The sequence below is a fragment of the Myotis yumanensis genome, unplaced genomic scaffold, assembly GCF_028538775.1.
Source record: "Myotis yumanensis isolate MYYU_CA2020_CCGP unplaced genomic scaffold, mMyoYum1.0.hap1 SCAF_4, whole genome shotgun sequence".
NCBI lineage: Eukaryota > Metazoa > Chordata > Mammalia > Chiroptera > Vespertilionidae > Myotis > Myotis yumanensis.
The window spans coordinates 93765814-93790516 of NW_027223755.1; the positions used below are offsets into that span (position 1 = coordinate 93765814).

General features: G+C 39.0%; 1 protein-coding gene and 1 pseudogene across 2 annotated transcripts in view; one reads left to right on the plus strand and one right to left on the minus strand.

Annotated features, from left to right (window-relative positions):
* The window catches only part of ATF7IP2 (activating transcription factor 7 interacting protein 2), a 116982-nt gene that overhangs the window by 40026 nt on the left and 52253 nt on the right, over positions 1-24703 (minus strand). For both annotated transcript variants that reach the window (XM_070411562.1, XM_070411561.1), the window contains 4 exons: positions 15036-15868; positions 13422-13546; positions 8963-9097; positions 7498-7596 (listed from right to left, as the gene is read on the minus strand). In XM_070411562.1, coding sequence (XP_070267663.1) covers positions 7498-7596; positions 8963-9097; positions 13422-13546; positions 15036-15858 — 1182 coding nt within the window. In that variant the 5' untranslated portion in view covers positions 15859-15868. The remainder of the gene's footprint in view (positions 1-7497; positions 7597-8962; positions 9098-13421; positions 13547-15035; positions 15869-24703) is intronic.
* On the plus strand, positions 2344-7477 carry LOC139008395 (transcription initiation factor TFIID subunit 10 pseudogene; annotated as a pseudogene).

Sequence of the window (24703 nt, forward strand, 5' to 3'; positions counted from 1 at the left end):
TTTTTAACCGGTGTACCAATAAGAATTTTTAAAACATGCTAAATATACTTCACTATTTAGTCAGGAGCACTGATTAAATTTCAAATTGCTCTTCTAGTCACTGGGTTTTGTTTTAAACTTGGAACTGTAACCTTGCCCATGATTTGGTTGAGAATTTTCAGTATTTAAAATATCTGTATACACTGGGGCCTAGACTTACGAGTTTAATTCGTTATGTGACGGAGCTCGTAACTCAAATTACTCGTATGTCAAACCTTAAAGTGAACGAGTGAGATATGTGATGCTGGGCTGATGTTGTGGCGTTCACTGTGACGTTGGCTGCGCCAACTAGCAGTGGGGTATCTGAAGCTGGCTCGTAACCCAAATTTTAGCTTGCAACTCAAAGCAAAAAATCGGCCAAGAGACGGCTCGTATCTCAAAAAACTCGTTAGTCGGGACACTCGTAAGTCAAGGCCCCACTGTATATTAATCAATACAAAAGGATAAATTGCATAACTAATGGGCTTACTGATGGATAACATTAACAAAAATACAGGTACACAAAGGAAGAATTCTGAAATGTTATATTACATGTACAGATTTTGTATGTAGAAATAGGTTCAGACATTAGAAAATGGCAAAAAAATACTGGTATCCTTTTAATTCCAGGACAAGGTGGCACAGACTCACTTTTCTCTTCCCTGTACAATTAAATGCCTTGGAAGTATTTTAAGAGATAATCATAAAATGACCCTAAAAGGTGGAAAGAAGAGGGCAGATTGCTTGGGGACCTCAAGATTGAGGATTAACATCACAATGAGTTCCCTGAGTTTTCTTATTAGAGGGCCGATGCACGAATATTCGTGTAAGAGTAGGCCTTCCTTCCCCTGGCTACCGGCACCGGCTTTCCTCTGGCACGCGGGACCCAAGCATCCCCCTTCGGTTGGCCGCAGGGACCCGGGACCCGAGCCGGCTTCCCTCCCTCTGGCCAGCTGCAGGCACCCGGGACCCAGGCCGGCTTTGCCCTGGCCAGCCACAGGCACCCAGAACCATGGGTGGCTTCGCCCAGGCCCCAGCTTTGTCAGGAAGGATGTCCAGTCTATCTGGTCTAATTAGCATATTACCCTTTTGCTAGTATAGATTATTAGTATAGATATATTCTGCACTGGGTGCCAGAAAAGCCAGGGACCTGTCCTTCTCCCCAAACCTACAGCAAGGTTGGCTAGTCTCCCACTCCATACCTGCAGAATCAGCCAGAACCACTGCAGCAAGTGTCAGCTGTGTCCCTACCTGACACCTGGGGCAGGAGTGACCCTCAGTGGCTGCAGTAGCAATGTTAGCAAAAGCCAGCCAGGAACCAATCCCCAGCACTCCACACCTGAAGAGCAGTGGGCCAAATCCACTGCAGTGTCAGTGGGGCTAGACTACCGAAGGATTAGCAGTGCCTCTGCTCCACACCTGGAGCAGCTTCAGGCCCAATCTACTGCAGTGGCAGTGACCACAGGTCACCATTTCTGGAACTTCCCACCCAAGATCACTGAGGAGTCCAGGCAGCACCTGCAGGTATTGAACAGAAGATCCAGTGGAGGCAGAAAAATAAAGCCGACCAGAAGAGCATTGCAAGGATTTAGCAAAGAAAACTGTCGTTGAACTATAACTCACACAGAATCCAGGACCTACACACTAAATCTAAATAAGGTTAACTGCCTGCTGAAAGAGTTAAATGCCTACTCTCTTTAAAGAGCTCTCTGCGTGACTGAATACTCTGACATTTTAATCTTTCCAAGGCACTACATCAAAGGCCTGCTCTGATACATCATTGGCTTTCTCTCCAGACCATGCTTTCTGGTAGAAAACCTCCTAAGTTTAGGGTCTTTTACAATCTGGATAGGCTCAGAATTTTCCAAATTAAGTCCACCTGGTTTCTTTTTTCTAAACAGTTCCTTCTTCAGTGTATCTCTTCCCTCTCACATCTATATATATTAAAAGCCTAAGCAACCATCACAACCAAACGGAAGACCGAACAGGCTGCGTGGGGTGACCAGGCCGGCAGGGGGGTCAGGGAGGGGCACCCAAACAACTGATCAGCAGGCTGCATGGGGCGTCCAGGAAGGCAGGGTGGTCATTGAGGGGCACCCAAACGACCGAGCAGCAGGCTGCGACCAGGCCAACAGGGGGGTCAGTGAAGGGCGACCAGGCCGACGGGTTTGGGGGCAACCAGGTCGGTGGGGTGGGGCAGTTGGGGGCAACTAGGCTGGCAGGGGCGCAGTTTGCGGTGACAGGCCAGCATGGGGGGCAATTAGGGCGATCAGGCAGGCTGGCATGTTAGCTGTTAGGAGCCAGTGGTCCTGGATTGTGAGAGGGATGTCTGACTGCCGGTTTACGCCTGATCCCGAGGAGTCAGACATCCCCCAAGGGGTCCTGGGTTGGAGAGGGTGCAGGCTGGGCTGAGGGGGGGCACCCCTCCCCCATGCACAAATGTCATGCACCAGGCCTCTAGTTTTACTATAAAAAGCAAGAAACCAAGCCAAACCTTCCACACATTGCTAAAAAATCTTGTTAGCCTAATAAAAATCCAAGTTCATCACTTACAAGTTCTGTTTTCCAATCACTGTAGGACATACAATTCAGCTAAGCTTCCTGCCACTATGTAGCAAGATTCCACTGTCCTCCTTTCCTTTAGAATCCTCACCAACTGTGCTTTTAAATATCCATATTTCTTCCCAAGTCTTTTCATAAAGACTTCAATATTCTCTATGACTATATATAGGTTTTCTCTAAGGTGCTCATTTCCTTTATGAGCTCCCCTTGCAAGCTTTAACATCTACATTTCTACTGAGTGTGTGTTCAAAAAATCATATTTCTCAATATTATTCAAGCTTTTTATCCAGTATCGCATTCTAAATCAACTTCCACATTTTCAGCTATTTGTTAGGGCAGCATCCCACATGCTCTGGTAGCACATTCTGTATTAGTTTACTGAGGCTACTATATAACAAATTACCACACTGGGTAGTCTAAAACAACAAAAATTTATTCCATCACAGTTCTGGAGGCCAGAAATTTGAAATCAGTTTCACTAAGCAAAGATCAAGTTGTTGGTAGGGCTGCACCCCTTCTGGAAACTTTAGGGGACAATTTGTTTCCTTTTTCCCAGGTTGCAGAAATTGTCAGCATTCCTTGGCTCATAGCCCCCTTCCTCCATTTTCAGTGCAATCATTCCAACCTCTGCTTCCACTTTCCCATCTCTTTTCTGCTGTGACCTCCTTGACTCTTTTTTATAAGGACACTATGAATACTGAGCCCTCCAGATAAATCTCATCATATAAAGTAAGATCCTTCTACCATATAAAGTAAGATATTCACAGATTCTGAGGATCAGTCAAGGGCATCTTTTCAGAACCATTATTCACCAATATCAATCACCTTGACACAATTAACACAGAAGTGACATTTATAGAACACTAGAGGCCCGGTGCACGAAATTTGTGCATGCGGGGGAGGGGGGTCCCTCATCCTGGCCTGCTCACTCTCCAATTTGGGATCCCTCTCGTAATCCAGAACCACTAGGCCCTAAGTGCTCACCTGCCTGCCTAACTGATGCCCCTAACTGCTCTCCCCTCCTGGCCTAATCCCCCTAACTGCCCATCTGCTCTCCCTTCTTCTCCGTGCCTTCAGACCCCAGTGCAGGAGTGCTGAGAGCTCTCCACTGAGGCCCCGCCCCCGTCCTGACGCCCCCTTGCTAGGCTGGGCGGACCGTGGGACGGGGCGTGCCTTCGTGGGGGGGGGCTGCCCCTGGCGGCAGCCTCATATCCTGCTGTCGCAAGTCCCCGCCCACGAGCACCTGTGCTCACGCATCTTGTTTAACAGTTGTGACTGGGATACCCTTAGAACCAATTAGCATATTACTTCTTTATATATATAGATTACACCCAACATTATTTTCAAGTATACATGGAACATTCATCAAGGGAAGGTATATCTTGGCCTAAAAAATAAGTGTCAATTAACTACCAAGATTAAAATTTTACAAAGTATGTTCTCTAACATAAATGAAATTAGGTATCAGTAAAAATAATAGACCTAGAAAAGTACCAAATATATGGAAATTAAACACACACACTTCTAAATAAGCCATGAGTCAAAGAACAATACCATAAGGAAAATTAGAAATTATTCTGAACTGATGGAAAACAAAAATACAATATACCAAATATGATATTATAATCTCTGCACTGAGAAGATGCTTAGAAGGTGCTAAGAAAAAGCAGTGCTTAGAAGGAAATATATAGCTTTAAATATTTTCCAGTAGAAAAGAAGGTTAAACATTAATGTTGTTTTCTCTTAAGAAGTTGGAAAAAGAAGAGCAAATTATATCACAAAGAGGAAAAAAATAATAAAAAACAGAAAAGATACAAGTGATAGAGAATTGATAAGTTTTTAATTCTAGCAAGACTGATTAAGGTAAAACCATAGTTTACCAGTATCAGAAATGAACTAAGAGTGTATCATTACAGCCCTAATCGGTTTGGCTCAGTGGATAGAGTGTCAGCCTGCGGACTGAAGGGTCCCAGGTTCGATTCCAGTCAAAGGCATGTACCTTGGTTGTGGGCACATCCCCAGTAGGGGGTATGCAAGAGGCAGCTGATCGATGTTTCTCTCATTGACGTTTCTAACTCTCTATCCCTCTCCCTTCCTCTCTGTAAAAAATCAATAAAATATATTTTTTTAAAAAGAGTATATCATTACAGCTCTACAAATATTAAAGGGAATTTAATTTTATCAATAATCTTATAACAAATTCAACAAGTTTTAAGTCTTAGTTAAACTATAGGTATGTTGAATAAAACTTGATATCATACTTAGTAACGATATTATTTGTTGATAAAATTAAATCCCTTACAATTTACCTTACAATATCCATAAAATCAAATCATGACAATGACTGACAAACACTAATGTGAACAATGGCCTTGCATCTCCTTAGAAAGTTTGGGTTAAGTCAGGTTGTATGTTGTTGTTTTTAATTTTAGGCACGATTCCAGGTTCTCATCAATAAGACGACTTCTCAATTTACTTTTGATAAGGTTCATGCTTGAAAGTGATTGTTCACATAAATATGTAGACCCGAATAAGGAAAGAACAGCAAATGCTAGTTTTTTCAGTTGATTATATGAGTCAGGAATACTATTCCAGGTGTTAAAAATCAACATATCTTCCTTCTCCAGGTCTTTCAAAGCAGATCACTTATGCTGTGAACTAAGTTCACATTTGTTTTTCTCCAATATTTCTATATCAGCACAAAGACATTCAAATTTCGAGCTCCACAGTTTTGTTTTTTAAATCCAGCAACTGCATTTCAAAGCTGCCAATGTCAATATTAAAGGGAGAAAAATTTAATTCTGTTACAGTAGCATTGAGAGGTTTTCTAACAAAGGCTAACATCATTTTACTGTTTCTGAATTCCTGAAACCTGTTGAGAAAAGCTTCCCTCATATTTAAAAGTGTTGTTTTGAAATAGCAAATGTCAATATCAGAATTATTTTCTTGGCGATGTTTCAACAGGCTTGGAAAGTCAATCAAAGTTTCTCTTTCAAAATCTTGAGCAAAAAGAGATAATTTGTTTTCAAATGAAATAACTTCTTCTAACATGGAAAAAATTGTGTTTCCTTTCCCCTGTAGGTTACGATTAAGCTGATTTAGATGAGAAGTAACGTCTACCATGAAATAAAATTTTTGGATCCACTGATCGTTCATTAGTTCTGGATAGTGAACACCCTTCTCAAGGAGAAATGCTTTAATTTCTGTTAATAAGGAAGCGAAACATTTCGAGACGTTTCCTCTTGATAACCAACGTACCTTGTTATGTGCAGCAGAAGATCTGCGTACTCATTCTCCACTTCAAATAAAAATTCTCTAAAGTTTCAATTGCACTGTGCGTGTGTGCCCGCACGTGGTATTTTGTGTTAGAGCAATGATGGCGAACCTTTTGAGCTTGGCATGTCAGCATTTTGAAAAACCCTAACTTAACTCTGGTGCCGTGTCACATATAGAAATTTTTTGACATTTGCAACCATAGTAAAACATATTTTTGACATTTATTTTATATACTTAAATGCCATTTAACAAAGAAAAATCAACCAAAAAAATGAGTTCGCGTGTCACCTCTGACACACGTGTCATAGGCTCGCCATCACTGTGTTAGAGCCACACTCAAGGGGCCGAAGAGCCGCATGTGGCTCGCAAGCTGCGGTTTGCCGACCACTGGTCTAGGCAATCACAAATCAGCTCTCTACTCATTTTATGAAAGTAATACAAGTGGCATTTACTTTTGGCTTCCCCAGAGATAAAGTCACAGAAACATTCTAAGTATCAATATATTGTTTTTTAATTTTTTTGTCTTAGTTTGGAAACATCTTCATTTCTTATAATACAACTACTATAATGTGAGTCAAAATAGTTATTAAAACTCCTATATGGTCCTGGCTCGTTTGGTTCAGTGTATAGAGAGCTGGCCTGCGGACTAAGGGGTCCAGGGTTCCATTCCAGTCAGGGGCATATGCCCAGGTTGCGGGCTCGATCCCCAGTAAGGGGCGTGCAGAAGGCAGCCAATCAATGATTCCCTCTCATCATTGATGTTTCTCTCTCTGTCTCTTCCTCTCCCTTCCTCTCTGAATCAATACAAATATATTTTTTAAAATAAAGGCTCCGGCTCGGACCCCCGAGGCGGCCCCAGCCTGCGCTGCCTCGGGCCGGCCACCACGGTCTCGGCCAGCGCAGCGGAGAACAAGGCCAGCCCTGAGGGGACGGCAGGTGGGTCTGGGGCTGGAGCCGCGGCCCGGGGCGCAGGACCGGTGGCAGTGCGGGCTGGGAGCTGGCTGAGCGGCGCGGGGTGGGTGAGGGGCCGGAGCACCCTGGCCTGGGCTCCGCCAGTCCGGCGGGGAAGGCCAACCCAGCCGGGCCCTGGGCCCTCCACTCGTCACAGCGCTGCTTCTCCTCCAGCTCTGGCGTCGGTGGGCGCCCCGGATGGGGCAGGTCTAACGGGGTTTATGTGCTGCTGCGGCCAACGGAGACGTGAAGCCGGTGGTATCCAGCACGCCGCTGGTGGACTTCTGATGCAGCTGGAGGATTACATGCCTACGATCCCAGATGCAGTGACTGGTTACTACCTGAATCGCGCTGGCTTTGAGGCCTCAGACCGTCACATAATTTGGCTCATCTCCCTAAATGCCCAGAAATTCATCTCAGATATTGCCAACGACGCACTGCAAAATGAAGGGCACAGCCTCTGGCAGCTCCCGAAGCAAGAGGAAGGACCGTAAGTACACTCTAACCATGGAGGACTTGACCCCTGCCCTCAGCAAGTATGGCATCAATGTGAAGAAGCCGCACTATTTCACCTGAGCCACCCAACCTATATGTACTTGTCTGCCCCCTTATCCCCACGCCAGCCTGTTTTCATAATAAACTTTACTGTGACAGGTAAAAAAAAAAAAAACACTATTTGTTTATACCAACCTTAAAGGATGTATTACTGGATGACATGTTTGGTTCCAAACAATTCCTTTCAGATAACAATACTTTTTTAATACGTCTTTGAAGTTGTGCTATTTTTGCCTAGAAGAAAAAGAGAAAAACAGATAAATATAAAACCAGAGTACTAAAAAACATATCATATAGAGATGGAGTGAAAACAATTTGCCAAAGTACTTTTCTTAGACTTATTTATCCACCCAAATAAGTGAGAAATTCTTAGACAAGCCAAATATTTAAATCACATCTGATGCATCCTCTGACTGATGAATGGATAAAAGATGTGGTACATATACAATGGAATACTACTCAGTTTATAAAAAAAGGAAATTAAAAAAAGGAAATATTGCTACATGTGACATGGATGAACTTAGTGAAGTGAATCGACAGAAAAGGGCAAAATGGTATTTTACTCAAACAAATAAAACAAAAACAAACTCTTAGCAACAGATTGGTGGTTATGAGAAGGGAAGTGGGGTTGGAGAGGTTGAAATGAGTAAAAGGGGTCAAAGGTATAATGATGGATGGGAACTAGATTTTTGGTGGTAAGGATGCTACAATGTATAGATACTGGATTACATACTATTGTACACCTGAAACTTATATAATGTTATAAGCCAATGTGATCTCAATTAAAAACATCATGTTTGATGCTGGTATAGTATTCTAGAATGGAAAATAAAAATACCAAACTTCAAATTAGTCCATAATAAAATTAATGTTGGTAGAAACACCAATCAGCAAGTGAGTGTATATTGAAGATTGAAAGAAAAAAAACCCTTGAAACTGGTTCCACAAGCTCTAATACAGACTATATAGGGTACCCCCCAAAATGTATACACACTTTAACAGCTGCTATAGATCCTATTACATTTTGAAAATGAAATGTATTTTAATAAACACTGCCTTTATAGTGTGTACACATTTTGGGGGGACACCCTGTATTTTGAATTAAAAGAAATTGCCTATTGGCCGAAACCGGTTTGGCTCAGTGGATAGAGCATCGGCCTGCGGACTGAAAGGTCCCGGGTTCGATTCCGGTCAAGGGCATGTACCTGGGTTGCGGGCACATCCCCAGTGGGAGATGTGCAGGAGGCAGCTGGTCGATGTTTCTCTCTCATCGATGTTTCTAACTCTCTATATCTCTCCCTTCCTCTCTGTAAAAAATCAATAAAATATATTTAAAAAAAAAAAAAAGAAAGAAAGAAATTGCCTATGTATTAAGCCTGTCAATATCAGAATAGCTGCTATTTCTAAAAGTACATGACAAGGGCCAATACTGCTAAGATATAATGAATTCTTAACCTATGGAAATCTCATACATCAGGTTTGTGGCCAGAGATCATATTTGGGTCTGCCTATATTGTTTTCCTTCCCTAACATATAAAACATCACCAAATTCTACTTTTTAAAAGGACTCAAAGGAAGTCAAGGGAAATTAGAAACTTACGAAGAGTTCATCAGCTATTGCTTCATGTTTATTCCTGCACTGTGTCTTCCCAATGCGTTCAGTCAATTCTCTCAGTTTGTTATCAAATAGTTTGTAATGTATACTATAGATCTCCTGTTGAATCAAATGTTTGACCTAGAATTTTAAAATAAAAACCAAAATACCCTGTTTCAAATTTAAAAGCAATTTTTTTTACTTCTTAAAAAGCTTTGCTCTTTTCTGTAACCAATAAAGTATACTTTATATTATTATGTTTACATTTATAGACCAGTAAGTTTTTTAAAGGTTGAGTATCAAATTCAATAGAACATACAACTTAAACCTACTATTCCATAAAAAGGAACTCCACTTATCTGAAATCAGAGCCCAATGAAAATGGCTGGTTGGTCTGTAGTAGAGATGGAGCAGGTTATGAAAGTTTGATCCTTGACCCTGCCATGAACAGTCATATGTAGTTATTTGCTCAATGTGTATGGTCATATACACAACTTTTATAACAGAGTTAGGTAGTCTCTCTTAATAACAAAACTTGCATTAATGCATTTAAAGTATTTAATAGTAATATTTATAACTTTACCCTAATATCTTGTTCTTGGTGCTCAAAATGGAACTTAAAAGTTTGTATGCTAAACTCTTTTATACTGATATCACCTGGATGTAATTCAGTATTTGATTATTTCTAAGGTTTTTCCTTCTCATTTTCAATTGTTCTTACTCTTCAACACTATTTTCTACTTGATTTCTTCTGTAATGCTTCATTAATATTTCTTCAAAAGTTTCTCAACATTAGATATGATTGTCATTAATATTTTCACAACTTTTAAATATTTGATTCAATAAGTGCTTAAAATATATGTTATGTAAAATGCTCAGAAACACATACCAATACTATTTTTACTGACAGCCATTACCTGTCACTCATGTGGTTATTATGGATTACTGCACGCTAAGTGAAGTTCATAACCTTGGAGAAATATCTCAGTGTTCTGAATATGGGAATAACATTTTGCTAACAAGCAAATGCCACAGTGTTTGTCAAACTTCCTGGTGAGGAAGAATTACATGGGATTCTTATTAAAAGTCACAAATTCTTGCCCTGGCTGGATGGCTGGCTCAATTGGTTAGAGTGCTCTCCCGTACACTAAAAAAAGGTTGTGGGTTTGATTCCCAGTCAAAGCACATATCTGCATTGGTTGATCTATGATTTGATTCCCAGTTGGGGCAGTTATAGGAGGCAATTGATCAATGTTTCTCTCTCACATCGACGTTACTCTCTCTCAAAAATCAATGAGAAACATATCCTCAGGATTAAAAAGTCACAAATTCCCAAGCTCTCCCCTGGATTCACCAAATAGAATTTCTTGGAAAGGGGACTGTTAGTTTGAGAAAAGAGTAGCCTAAAAGAACAGTCTTCAACTATTAGTGAGCTTAAGAAACCATAATTTTTTTTTTTTTTTTTTTTTTTTTAATATATATTTTATTGATTTTACAGCAAAGAAGGGAGAGGGGTAGAGAGAGACATCGATGAGAGAGAAGCATCGATCAGTTGCCTCCTGCACACCCCCTACTGGGGATGTGCCTGCAACCAAGGTACATGCCCTTGACCGGAATCGAACCTGGGACCCTTCAGTCCCCAGACCGACGCTCTATCCAGTGAGCCAAACCGGCTAGGGCAAGAAACCATAATTTAACCCTAGTTGGTTTGGCTCAGTGGATAGAGCATTGGCCTATGGACCAAAGGGTCCTGGGTTCGATTGTGGTCAAGGGCACGTTCCTTGGTTGTAGGCTCCTCCCTAGCCCAGGCCCTGGTCAGGGCTCGAGCAGGAGGTAACCAATTGATGTGTTTCTCACACATTGATGTCTCTCTCTGTCTTTCCCTCTCTCTTCCACTCCCTAAAAATCAATGGAAAAATATCCTTGGATGAGGATTAACAACAATAATAAAAAATTAAAAAAAAAAAAAGAAACCACAATTTAAACAAGTATGCCTGGTGATTCAGATGGAAGCAGACTCTGATAACTTGATTATTTTGGACTAAATATCCACCAACTGGTAGATTCCTCTTAGATTGGACATTTGTTCTCATTTAGTGGTGTTGTTCTTCATGTAGAGGACAGACACAATAACCTCCAACAAATACCTTATGAATGTCTTCTGCCAATGGCACTGTGTTAAAATTATAAAATCAGATGGAAGTCCTAGATACAATTTTCAGAATGCAGACAAAATAGCCTAAAGATTGGACAAAGACTGGCAATTGTATCTCCAATGTGCCTCAACTATCTAAGATGGTGGATGGAGTGACTAACTTGGATTTTAGAAGAAAAACTCCTCTACTTCAATAATTTAATTGGCACCAATTAAGCCAAGATCCTTATGAAACCTCAAAAGAAGAGTCAGCAGCCCCAGAATTCTCTCATAGGAAAGAACAACCTACGAACGGGAGACCCTAGTCCACTGGGATTCAAGGAAGAAAAACAGATGTGGTTTAGAAAGTTTACTGTTTGAACAGGAATCAAAACATCAAGTGAGAGTAAGCTAGCTCAGCTATTTAGAGGTAGGTAAAAAGATAGGAATTAGCTTAAACCCAAGTTGTCTTTGGGGAATGTGCAATAAACTTCCGGGTGGGGGGAGGGGTGAGAAGATAAAATAGACTGCATTCCCTAAATGTCATTGGGAAGGACTATTTTCTGTGTCAGCTTGGACCAACTATTTTGTGAAACAGATAAGAGTGAAGGAAAACCCTGATTTTTCCATGTCAGTGAAATTAAAACGTTCAAACATTAAATTTCGTCTTTATATATCCATATCAGACCTTATTTCTGAATTCAGTTACTAATCACTGGGAATAAGACACAGCTATGGGGGGGGGGGGGGGGGGGGCGGGGAGGGCCCAGGGTACACAAAAAAAAAGACACAGCTATAATATTTTTCAACATTTTCTTAAACTGCATTCATGGTTACCATAATTCTGGTACCCTTTTCCTGCAAACAATCAAACAATAGAACATTTACATATTTTTTATTAGTGTCTCTTTTGGTCTTCCTGGAAGAAAACAAGAGATAAAAAGGGAAAAACTGTTGACTCATCTATTAAGCTGGTTCAGCATTCATCTTTCAAAAAGGCTTCCAGGTATTATATGAATATACATTCGTATAATATGAAACTACATAATTGTAATGGCCTGTTTTTAAAAACCAGTAGTGTTTTTGTTTTGGATACAGTAAGCAGAATAGTTTGAATTAGGACATTCTTGTTCCATTACAGCTGACAGGCATTCATTTACTACTTAATGTCTTTTAGTTGTGGCATTCTAGTGGTAAATACAGTAAAATTACAAAATATGGTAATCAAAACAGGACCTACTAAAACTGAAGTTTCTTAAACTCAGTTGATCAGATTTTTATGGAAACTGTAATACAATGAGATGAAATTGGGCAAAAATGAAAGCAAAACATGTGTTTAATGATACTATAAAGCAAAATGTCAGATAATACAGCATACCTATGTAAACTTGGAAATTAGGGCAAGTAAACCTGAATGTAACAGGACTATGCAATGAACTTTAGGTTGTCTGAAATAGTGAGCAATTGTGATCATTTCTACAAATAGCTACAAATACAGACCAAAGAACCTCATTACCAGTAGATTTTTACAGTAGATTTTGACAATGACATTACAATATTTTGTCCCTCATTACAAAATAGATTTTTCAGTAAAGCTCAAGTCCCTGGGGTATATGACTCACAAAGAGATTTGAATGCAATAATTACTGAAAATCCCATACTCTTTCTACCAGAGCACTCTATATAGATAGGGTCACTCTGCATAGGATCATTCTCAAGTAACTAGAGATATCTTGGTAATGTAAATAATTATCTTCCCCTAATACCTCCATCTGCTAATTCATTTTTCATATACCAGCTTTGCATCAAGTGAAAGTCATCTGTACTAAGTCATTGTGGAGATCAAATAACTTACCATTTTTTAAAATCCTCACCCAAGGATACTTTTCCCATAGATTTTTTAGAGAGTGGAAGGGAGGGAGGGAGACAGACAGACAGACAGACAGACATCTCCCGCTCAACTGGGTTGGGAATCAAACCTATGACCCTTTGGTGCTAGGGCTAATTCTCTTTACCACTGAGCAAAACCTGCCAGGGCAACTATTCCTTTTTTAAAAAAAATATGGTTTTATTGATGTTAGAGAGAATGGGAGAGGGAGGGAAGGAGAAAGGGAGAGAAACATCAATGTAAGAGAGAAACATTGCCTGGCTGCCTCCCTTAAGCATCCTTACCGAGGATCAAACCTGAAATCTGGGCATGAGCCTAGAACAGGAATCTAACCAGTGACCTTTTGGTGTATAGGATGCCAACTAGCCAGGACAACTTTTACCATATTTTACTAATCAAAAGTAGAAGTTTCTGAAGCAAATATTTAAGCCCCAATATTTTACCTGTTCCAGCAATGCTGTTTGCTTTTCCAGAGCTACACAAAAATTTTCATTAATTTGCTCTGAAGTTTTCAGGCGCTTAACATTTTCTTTGTTTTCTGAAAACATCCTCTTCTTATGATTATGGCCTTGGGGAAATGGAAAGATCAGAGATAAAAATACTCCTTCTAATGAAAGAAACAGGGCAATTCTCTAATTTCTAGACCCTCTCAGCAAATGGAAAAACTAAAATGTGACCATTGACAGCATTTTTTTTAGAAAATGCAATTGTATAAAAAATTGCAACAACCTAATTTATTTTTTAAAATGAATATCGTAGGTAGGGTTGTGGTCTCAGATGCATTTTCCCATCAATCCTACTTAATATACATTTAGTATCTATTTAATACTGGAAAAATGGAATAAATTATAGCATTTAATTTTCTACTTAGTTACTTAAGTAGTTACAATATTTCTATAAACAGTTACTTAGGCGTCCTACATATTTTTAATAGGTGATCCTATTTTTAAGCAATTTTAAATTCATCTTGTTAAATGATCACTCTGAAGCCTACACAAAATTTATCCTATAAAATCAGCTTTTTCTTGTATTTCATTAAGCTAAACAAACATCCTACTTTGAATGAAATATACTTTAGCTATTTTAATGATTTTCTAACCCTAGAACTTCATTGGTTAATTATTTCATGCATTTCTCTCTCTCTCTCTCCACACACACACACACACACACACACACACACACACACACAAAACGTATGTATGTATATGTACATATACTTGGCACATTTCTCTCTCACTCTACACCAGTAATGGCGAACCTATGACACGCGTGTCAGAGGTGACACGCGAACTCATTTTTTTTGGTTGATTTTTCTTTATTAAATGGCATTTAAATATATAAAATAAATATCAAAAATATAAATCTTTGTTTTACCATGGTTGCAAATATCAAAAAATGTCTATGTGTGACACGGCACCAGAGTTAAGTTAGGGTTTTTCAAAAAGCTGCCATGCCGAGCTCAAAAGGTTCACCATCACTGCTCTACACACACACAAGTATGTATGTATATGCGCATATACTTGGCAGATGATTTACAGGTCAATTCTATAAAAAAAAAAAAAAAATGAGTTCACCAACAATTTAAAAACCCACTCTCTCTTTCAATTAGTCTCCTAATCTAATAAATAAAACTTCAAAATAAGAAAATATGTAGATGAAATAAACCAAGCAAATGCTATAAACCACCTTTTGGTTTTTTGTGCTCTCAAGAAAAAGTGACTGATTTCTTGACAGAATTTACTGCCTTTGGATATAGAGGGTACCATTTCCCCTCCCCACCAAGAATGGTTCAGAAACAAGATCCTCTGAAATATTTGTCATTGTTTACCTTTCCCCTGTCTATACAGGGTGTGGCTAAAATAGGTTTATAGTTGTGAGTACACAAAATAGCTTATTCCTGTATACTTACTTATTAATTATGGTATTATTTTCCAAACAACTGTACTTTTGCCCCACGGGGTACGTACTCTACTGTTTCTATATCTGAGACTATAAAACCCACCAAAAGACAGTGATTATTTTTATTTCCCCAGAAGATAATACAAGTATACACTTACTGTTATTACTATCTGTGTCAAGTGATGACAGCCATGTTGATTCTGTATTTTCACCATTTGAAATGATAGAATGATAGGTTCTATAGGAGTCTTCACTTTTCAAACTGTCAGCAGTACAGTTACTATAAATGACTGAATTTACTGCCGTAGGAATTTTATCAACAGGCACAAAATGGTTGTCTGAACTTAAAATCAAAATGTCATTTTGCCTTTTATCATGCGATGCAGAATTGGAGTTTGTTTCTAAATGGGAAACTCTTTTATCCAAGGTATTGATTACTGCAGAATTTGACATTTGAACTATACTACTCAATACACTCTGTTGGTTACTAGTGGATTTCAGATTACAATCCTCTTCCTGTTGTTCAAAACAGGATCTTATTACATTTGCCTTGTTACAGTTTTCAGAAGTGTTTTGTGAATCTTTTGCCTCTTGTGTAGACAGATTCCTGGGAGATTCTATTGGTTTACTTGGCTTTTGGTAAGGGAATACAGCTTGTTCTTCAGTGGATTGCGATCTTGTTTCCAAATCAATTTCTAGTGGTTTTATTGAATTCTGAGAAGATACTTCACTTTTTTGTGAGCACGCCGAATTTTTATTAGAGTCCAATGAGGAAACATCATTTTCAGAATCTCTACATTTGTTATTTATGACAACACTTGAATTCTGATTATCACTTGACACATTATTCCCAATTGCTGCTGTTTTCAGTGCTTCAACATTCTTTGACTTATGGAGGATCTCTATTTGTTTCCGGCAACTGGCAGGCATTGTTTTTTTGGCTTTTAATATCTTCCGTTTACTTCTATCTGGACTTGCCATCTTTCATATCCTAGAATTTAAGATACCATATTTAAAAGCATTTCTCCAGCAGACAAAAGCTAACATCTATCTCTTCATTTAGTTATTTTTATTGAAAATCCACATTTACTAAAATGTACAAATAATTTCAATTCCTTTCTATAAATTTAAACTGTATAAATTCAAAATTTAAAGTGCTAGTAAGCCTCTACTTGTTACTAAACCTGATTATTTACCTGAACACTTTTTATATCACTTTACTGCTATAACCATTAACTTCTGGTTTAAATAATCTAAGCAGGCTAAGATTAAGTTGCAATTGTTCATAAACACAGAAAACAATGTTTTACATAGAACATTCCATTTTCTACACACAGTGGCACTTTTTAAAAGCTTTCCTAACATTCAAATTTTCAAAATAAATGGTACTGCAGGAGTAATTCCCAATAGGCATGAATATGAAATGAGCACTAAGATACACAACATGATGCCAGTTATAATAAGAAAGCCAATTTAGGTTTTATAATACTTAATTATTTTTTAAAATATATTTCTTTACTGATTCAGAGAGGAAGGGAGAAGGAAAGAGACAGAAACATCAATGATGAGAGAGAATCATTGATCTCCTGATATTCTTGAGCATCTCTACTATTAATTAAGAAAACTATTGCTGTTCAAAAGCATCTTGAGAGGAACATATAAAAAATTAATTAAAAAACATAATTTTTTTAAAAAAAGGATTCTGATCCTTTTTGTAAATTCTGTCCAATTTTGATCAATAGCCGTATTCACTGGTTGGCTTAATATTATAAGACCAAACAAATCCTCCCCTGCAACTAGACATAGAAGACATTCATAGACTCTGCCCAAGTGGCATAAATTTATCTATGTACTCAAACAATAAAATTATTGTTTAAATAGAAAAAAAAAAAGGAATACTGCAGTACTTCCAGTTAAGATGGTGGGAGCTAAATGCTGTGTTTGCCTCCTCCCATTATCTCATCAAAATTACAACTAACTTATTCAACAACCATTATTGAGAACCACCTGAAGACTAGCTGAATGGAAGTCCTAGAACTAAAAAATATAAAGATGCCACAATGAGACTGGTAGAAGGGACAGGGATGTGGTAGGGGCAGGTCCCACAATAACGGTGTAGGTATTAAAAATCAGAGGATTATCTCAGCTTTAAAGTTCCCCCAGAAGAGTGAGGGGTGCCAGCCTCTCACCTGGCTCACCAGCCCAGGCCAAAAGTGATGGGAAGAGGAGTGTCCATAATGAGTCCCAGGAATTCCTCGAGTGAAACCCCCCTTTTCCCCACTGAAAGAATTCGCCCCCTCACAAACTTACTTGCTCACTCACAAACTCAATCGCTCTGCGCTCCAGCCAAGGGGCAGCAGCTCAAAGAGCGCCAGGGACATACATAGAGGAGCTGAACTGACTGGTTTCAGAACAAGGGCTTGAAGGTCAGGGGTCAAGGCAGTTCTCTCTGGGGATGGAAGTGCTGGCAGGCACCACTGTTCTTCCTTCAGTCTTAATCTCACAAAACTGGCAGCCCCGCACAGGTACCAAAGCTGAGCTCTCCATTAACCTGGCTAACAATGTTTGCCCAGCTCTGGTGATTCCTTGAGATGCAGTCCCATCCACCTTACCCACCCAAAACGAGCTGTTTCCAGGGGCTTCCACACAAGTAGCATTATGCTGTGGACTTTATTGAAAAGCCCACAAACTGCAAACAGAAGCAGTTAGACTAATCATGCCCTGTACTTCTTGCTAAGTAGCCCCAAGGCTGGCACAAGTGGTGACTGCTCTCAACATGCATTGTGACTTCCATTGAAGCAATGAAGCATAGTAACATTCATCTCAGGTAAAAACTGCTGTATAAATTTTAATCCTGCTATTCTGGCTACTGTTAACATTTGCTTGCTTAAACAATAGGGTAGTTAAACCTCCATTTCCAGAATGAGACCTGGAAACTCACATAAATTACCCCATTATGTTGCCAGCCCACATTATGGCTTTACAAGGGTTATTTTCCTGTGCCTGAGGACCAGAACTGCAAAAATTGCTTTAAATGCTTTTCCATTGACTCAGTGGCTCGGGAATGTTGTCCCTTGACTCAATGGCTCCAAAAACTAAAACTATAACTAACTTTTAGAGATGACTAACTTTGCTCAGTTTGCTTCTGTACAATCTGCTTTCACAATATAGCTCTACATTCCAACGTCTAGCAGGATGTGTTTTTTTTGTCTTTATAAGCTCAGTACTGTAGTCACTCAGAGCTGCGAGATTTGGAGAGCTAATGGCCCCTTGCAGCCGCCGGCTCTTGAATTGAATAAAGACTTTTTAATTTGACTTCTTGGGTCGTCCTTTGTGTGATTCATGGGGTACATTACAACACCACCAGGTGGCTCCAAGCCTATTATAAAGTTGCAACCAGTGTTGACTTGTAATATAGCTTCAATTAATCAGCCAGAAACCAAACACAAGTGATAGGTGGCTTCAGCTCACATTGTGGTGCCCACACCAAAGCATCCCAAGATTGGCACAAGTAGCAGCCAGCCTCAGTTCACAGCATAGCTTCTCTCAAGAGCCTCTAGGCTCAGCACAAGCAGCCACCAACTGCAGATGACTCCTAGCACGTGGCCCCTACCTGTGCCCTTCCAAGAGGCTCCAGAAACAACACAACTGGTTGCCAGCTTTAATAACACACAAGAGCACCATTCAACTGAGAGGCGCCAATATAATCAGGTCAGGAGGGTCAGAAAAGGCAGATGGAACAAACGGCACCAGGGTAATCAGGAAGGTCAGAAGGGGCAGATGTAATAAACAACTTTTATGGGAGACAGCTGCAGCCAGGGAGGTTACGGGAGATGGCTGCAGAACAACCTGATAAGAAACCAGACAGGCATTAACTCACTTAGAAAGCCAGATCATTAGTAAAAAATTCCAAACTACATTCCCTCCCCACCGAAAGCAGATAGATGTACGTTGTATGGCGCCAGATCTCCAATGGAATGACCCCAGGTTACTTCCCCCGTTTGCTGAAAAGTATATAACCTGTGCTTAAACTCTTGGTCGGGGCTTGCAGCCGCTTCTCTGTGCTCAGAGTAAGCTGTGAGCCCCAGCATGTTGGAAACAATAAACCCTTTGCTATTTGCATGAGAAGCGTCTCTTGGTTCTTTGTGACAGCGGCTTGCGTCCAGGGCGTTACACAACCAGCTCCACAAATGACACATCCAAAGGGCAGAATGGCTGGCACGAGGACTCTGTTAATGTGACTTTCCTTCGGGGGGAGGAGGGGTCAGCCCACACACAACTACTTATCCGCTGTAGTCATAAACAACCCTCAGAGCCAGGTAACCCAATGGTCAATTAAACCCACTGATATACCAAAAACAATCGTGACTCAACTACAACAGGAGGCACACACAACCCACACAAGGGATACATACCCCTTGTGCACCCAGCTAAGGGGAATAGGGAGACTGTACCAGTGGGCCTCACAGGTCACCTACTACATAAGGCCATTCTGCCAAGACTAGGAGATGTAGCAGATCTACCTAATAAACAGAAAAAAAAATCACAGTGAGTCAGCCAAAATGAGGAGACATGTCCCAAATGAAAGAGGAGGGCAAAATTCCAGAAAAAGAACTAAATGAAATGGAGACAGGCAATCTGCTGGATACAGAGTTCAAAACACTGGCTATATGAATGCTCACTGAACTTAGGGGAAGAACAGATAAACTCAGCAAAACCTTAGAAACCATAGGCGGGGAGGAGGGGAGGCAGTCAGAAAATGATCCCCAGTGGGGGCCGTGATGAATACATTAAGTGAAATGAATATATTGGAGAGAATCAACAGGAGATTAGATGAAACAGGATCAAGAAGACATGGAAGTGGAAACACCTAGTCAGAATAGCTAAAAGAAAAAAAATGAAGATAGTTTAAAGGGCATTCTGGAACAACATCAAGCATACCCACATTCACATCATAAGGGTACCTGAAGGAGAAGAGAGAGTGAGCAAGGAATTTGAAAACCTATTTGAAGAAAAAAAAAAATGACTGAAAACTTCTCTAACATGCAGAAGGAAATAGACATACAAGTTCAGGAAGTGCAGAGTCCCAAATAAGATGAATCCAAAGAGTCCCAGCACACATCATAATTAAAATGTCAAAGGTTAAAGGCAAAGAGATGATCATAAAAGAGAAAAGAAGTCAGTTATGAACAAAAGAGCTTCCATAAGATAATCAACTATTTTCAAAAGAAACTATGGAAGCCACGAAGGAATGGCACAAAATATTAACAGTGATGAAAACCAAGGTTTTAAAATCAATATAACTCTACCCAGCAAAGCTATCATTTAGAATCGAAGAAGAGCTAGTTACTATAAGAAAACGCTAAAGGAATTCATCACCAGAATTACAAGAAATGTTATATGGATTTCATTAAGTAAACAACAAAAGATCAAAAGTATGAATAAGAAAATATAGCAAATAAAAAAGTTCTCACTGACAAAGGAAAACATTTAGTAAACACAATGGATCAAACAAATATAAAGCTAATACAAAGTTTACAAGGCAAAAAAGTAGAAAGATCATGTATAATTACAATAAATTAAGGACACCCACAAACACATGCACAAAAGAAAAAATGAGAAAAAAATACAAATGAAGGGGTAACTTTAGAATGTTAAAACTTAAGTGACAAGCAGCTTAAAATAGACTGCTGTCAACAACTTGGTATATGTGAACTACATGGTACCACAAACCAAAACACAAGATAAACAAAAAATGGAGAGAGAGGAATCCAAATGCAACACTGTTAATCATCAACAGACAAGGGAAGTGAGAAAGAGAGTAAGAAATGAAAACTATAAAAACAATCAGAAAGCAATGAATAAAACTGCAATAACTACACACCAATAAATAATTCCTTTAAGTGTAAATGAATTAAATGCTCCTTTAAAAAAATCATAGTGTGGCTGAATGGATAAAAAAACAAATCCTGTACATAAGCTACCTACAAGAGACCCACTTCATATCAAAAGACACACAGACTGAAGGTAAAGGGATGAAAAAAGTTATTTCATGCAAATGAAGTAACAAAAATAGCTGAGGTAGCAATACTTAGATAAGCTAGACTTTAAAATAAGGGCTGTAATAAGAGACAAAGGACATTTCATAATGAGAAAGGGGTCAATCCAACAAAAGAATATAACTCTTGTAAACATCTATAAATCCAATGTAGCACCTAAATATATAAAGCAAATATTGGTGGATATAAAGGGATAGACTGATGAACAGTGGCCTTAAATGATACATTAAACCAGATGGACTCAATTGATATTTTTAGGACTTGACCAAACAGCAGAATATATGTTCTTTTCTTTTTCTTTTTCTTTTTCTTTTTTAAATATATTTTATTGATTTTTTACAGAGAGGAAGGGAGAGGGATAGAGAGTTAGAAACATCGATGAGAGAGAAACATCAATCAGCTGCCTCCTGCACACCCCCTACTGGGGATGTGCCCACAACCAAGGTACAAGCCCTTGACCGGAATCAAACCTGGGACCTTTCAGTCCACAGGCTGACGCTCTATCCACTGAGCCAAACCGGTTACGGCTTCTTTTCTTTTTCTTAAAAATTTTATTTGTGCACTAGCCCGTTTGGCTCGGTGGATAGAGCATCGGCCTGCGGACTGAAAGGTCCAGGGTTTGATTCCAGTCAAGGGTACATGTCTGGGTTGCGGGCATGATCCCCAGTGGGGGCCGTGCAGAAGGAAGACAATCGATGATTCTCTCTCATCATTGATGTTTCTATCTCTCCCTCTTCCTTCCTCTATGAAATCAATAAAAATGTATTTAAAAATTTTTTATTTGTTTATTTGAGTGAGAAAGGGAGAGAGACAAAGGCGGGGTGGGGGGAGAGAAAGAGGGAGACAGAGAGACAGAGAAACAGATTTATTGTTCCACTTATTTATGTGTTCTTTGGTTGATACTTGTATGTGCCCTGACTGGGGATCAAACCCACAACCTAGGCATATCAGGACCATGCTCTAACTAACTGAGAGCTACTAGGTCAGGGCAAATATACATTCTTTTCAAGTGTACACAAAACATTTTCTAGGATACACCATATGTGAGGCCAAAAAACAAGTCAATACATTTAAGAAGGTTAAAATCATATCAAGCATCTTCTCTGACCACAAGGGTATGAAACTAGAAATCAATTACATGAAGAAAACTGAAAAACACACAGACACACGGAGGCTAAATAACATGACACTAAGTAATAAATGGGTCAATAACAAGATCAAGAAAGAAATCAGAAGATATCTTGAGACAAACGATAATGAAAACACAATGACCCCAAATCTACCAGAAACAGCCAAAGTGGTTCCAAAAGGGAAATTCACAGCAATACAGTCTTACCTCAAGAAACAAGAAAAATATGTCCTGACCAGTTTGGCTCAGTGGCTAGAGTGTCGGCCTGTGGACTGAAGAGTCCCAGATTCGATTCCGGTCAAGGACATGTACCTTGGTTGAGGGCACATCCCCAGTAGGGGGTGTGCAGGAGGCAGCTGATCCATGTTTCTCTCTCATGGATGTTTCTAACTCTCTATCCCTTCCCCTTCTTCTCTGTAAAAAATCAATAAAATATATTTAAAAAAAAGAAAAGAAACAAGAAAAATAAATAAACCACCTAACCTTACACCTAAAGGAATTAGAAAAACAAAGCCCAAAGTGAGTAAAAAGAAGGAAATAATAAATATCAGAGTGAAAACAAATAAAATAGAGTCTAAAATGATTACAAAAGATTAAATTAATAAAAAGCTGGTTCTCTGAAAAGAACCCAAATTGATAAGCCTTTAACCAGACTCATCAAGAAAAAGAGAGGAACCAAGTAAAATCAGAAAAGGAGAGCCAAAACCGGTTTGGCTCAGTGGATAGAGCGTTGGCCTGCGGACTGAAAGGTCCCAGGTTCGATTCTGATCAAGGACATGTACCTGGGTTGCGGGCACATCCCCAGTAGGAGGCAGCTGATCGATGTTTCTCTCTCATCGATGTTTGTAACTCTCTATCTCTCTCCCTTCCTCTCTGTAAAAAATCAATAAAATATATATTTTTTAAAAAATTTAAAAGAAGAAAAAAAAAGAAAAGGAGAGGTGATAACTGTCACTATAGAAATACAAAAGATTATAAGAAAGTACTCTGAACAAGTATATGCCAACAAACTGGACAACATGGAAGAAATGGATAGATTCCTAGAAAAATATAATCTTCTTAGACTGCATAAAGAAGAAAGAGAAAATCGGAGCAGATCAATAAATACTAAAGAAATTGAATTAATAATAAAAAAGTTCGCAACAAAAGTCCTGAACCTGCTGGCTTCACAGGTAACTTTCACCAAACATTCAAAGAAAAATTAACACTTACCTTTCTCAAACTATTTCAAATTAACACTTACCTTTCTCAAACGGAAAAGGAGGGAAGGCTGCCTAACTCATTTTATTCCAAAACCAAAGACATTCCAAAATACATATATGCTAATATCCCTAATGAGGATAGATGGAAAAATTCTATAAAGAATATGAGCAAACCAAATTTAGCAATATGTATATTAAAAGGATCATATATCATGATCAGGTGGAATTCATTCCCAGTATTTAAGGCTGGTCCAATGTCTGCAAGTTGAATAATGTAATACACCACATAAACAAAATCAAGAATAAAAATCATATGATGCTATCAATAGATGTGGAAACGCATTTCAAAATCCAGCATTCATTTAAGATAAAAACTCTCAGCAAAGAGTGAACATACATCAATATAATAAAGGCCAAATATGACAAACCACAGCTAACATCATACTCATCAAAAACAAAGATGTCCACTTTTACTTAAATGGTCTTGGAAGTCCTAGTAATAGCAATCAGACAAGAAAAGGAAATAAAAGGCATCCAAATTGGAAAGAAAGAAGAAAATTTTCATTTTCAGATGACAGTATACTACATATATATAAAAAACTAAAGACTCCACCAAAAAGCCAATATCTGGATTCAGTAAAGTAGCAGGGTACAAAATTAATATTCAGATATCAGTTGCATTTTAGTATAGCAGTTAAGGAACCATCAGAAAGAAAAATTAAGAAAACAACTCCTTAGAGCGTCGGCCTGCGGACTGAAAGGTCCCAGGTTCGATTCCGGTCAAGGGCATGTATCTGGGTTGCGGGCACATCCCCAGTAGGAGATGTGCAGGAGGCAGCTGATCGATGTTTCTCTCTCATCGATGTTTCTAACTCTCTATCTCTCTCCCTTCCTGTCTGTAAAAAATCAATAAAATATACTTAAAAAAAAAAAGAAAACAACTCCACTTATAACTGCATCAATAAGAATAAATATAACCAAAGTGGTAAAGACCTGTACTTCAAAAAACCTATAAGCCATTGAAGAAAACAACTGAAGACAACAATAAATGGAATGGTATGCCACGTTCATGGGTAGAAAGAATTAGTAAGATTAAGATGTCCATACTACCCAAAGCAATTCCTATCAAAATTCAAATGGCTTTTTCACAGAATTACAATAATCCTAACATCTGTAAGCAACCACAAAAGATCTTGAATAGCCAAAGCAATCTTGAGAAAGGAGAACAATGCTGGAGGTATCACACTACCTGATATCAAACTAGACCACAAGACTATAGTAATCAAAACAGCATGGTGCTGGCATAAAAAAAGACACAGAGATCATTGCAACAGAATAGAGAATACAGAAGTAAATCTCAACCTATATGGCCAGGAAGATTAAAAGTGGCGGCAGAGTAAGTGGATGCTGCACAAACTTGCTCCCAGGAACAAAGT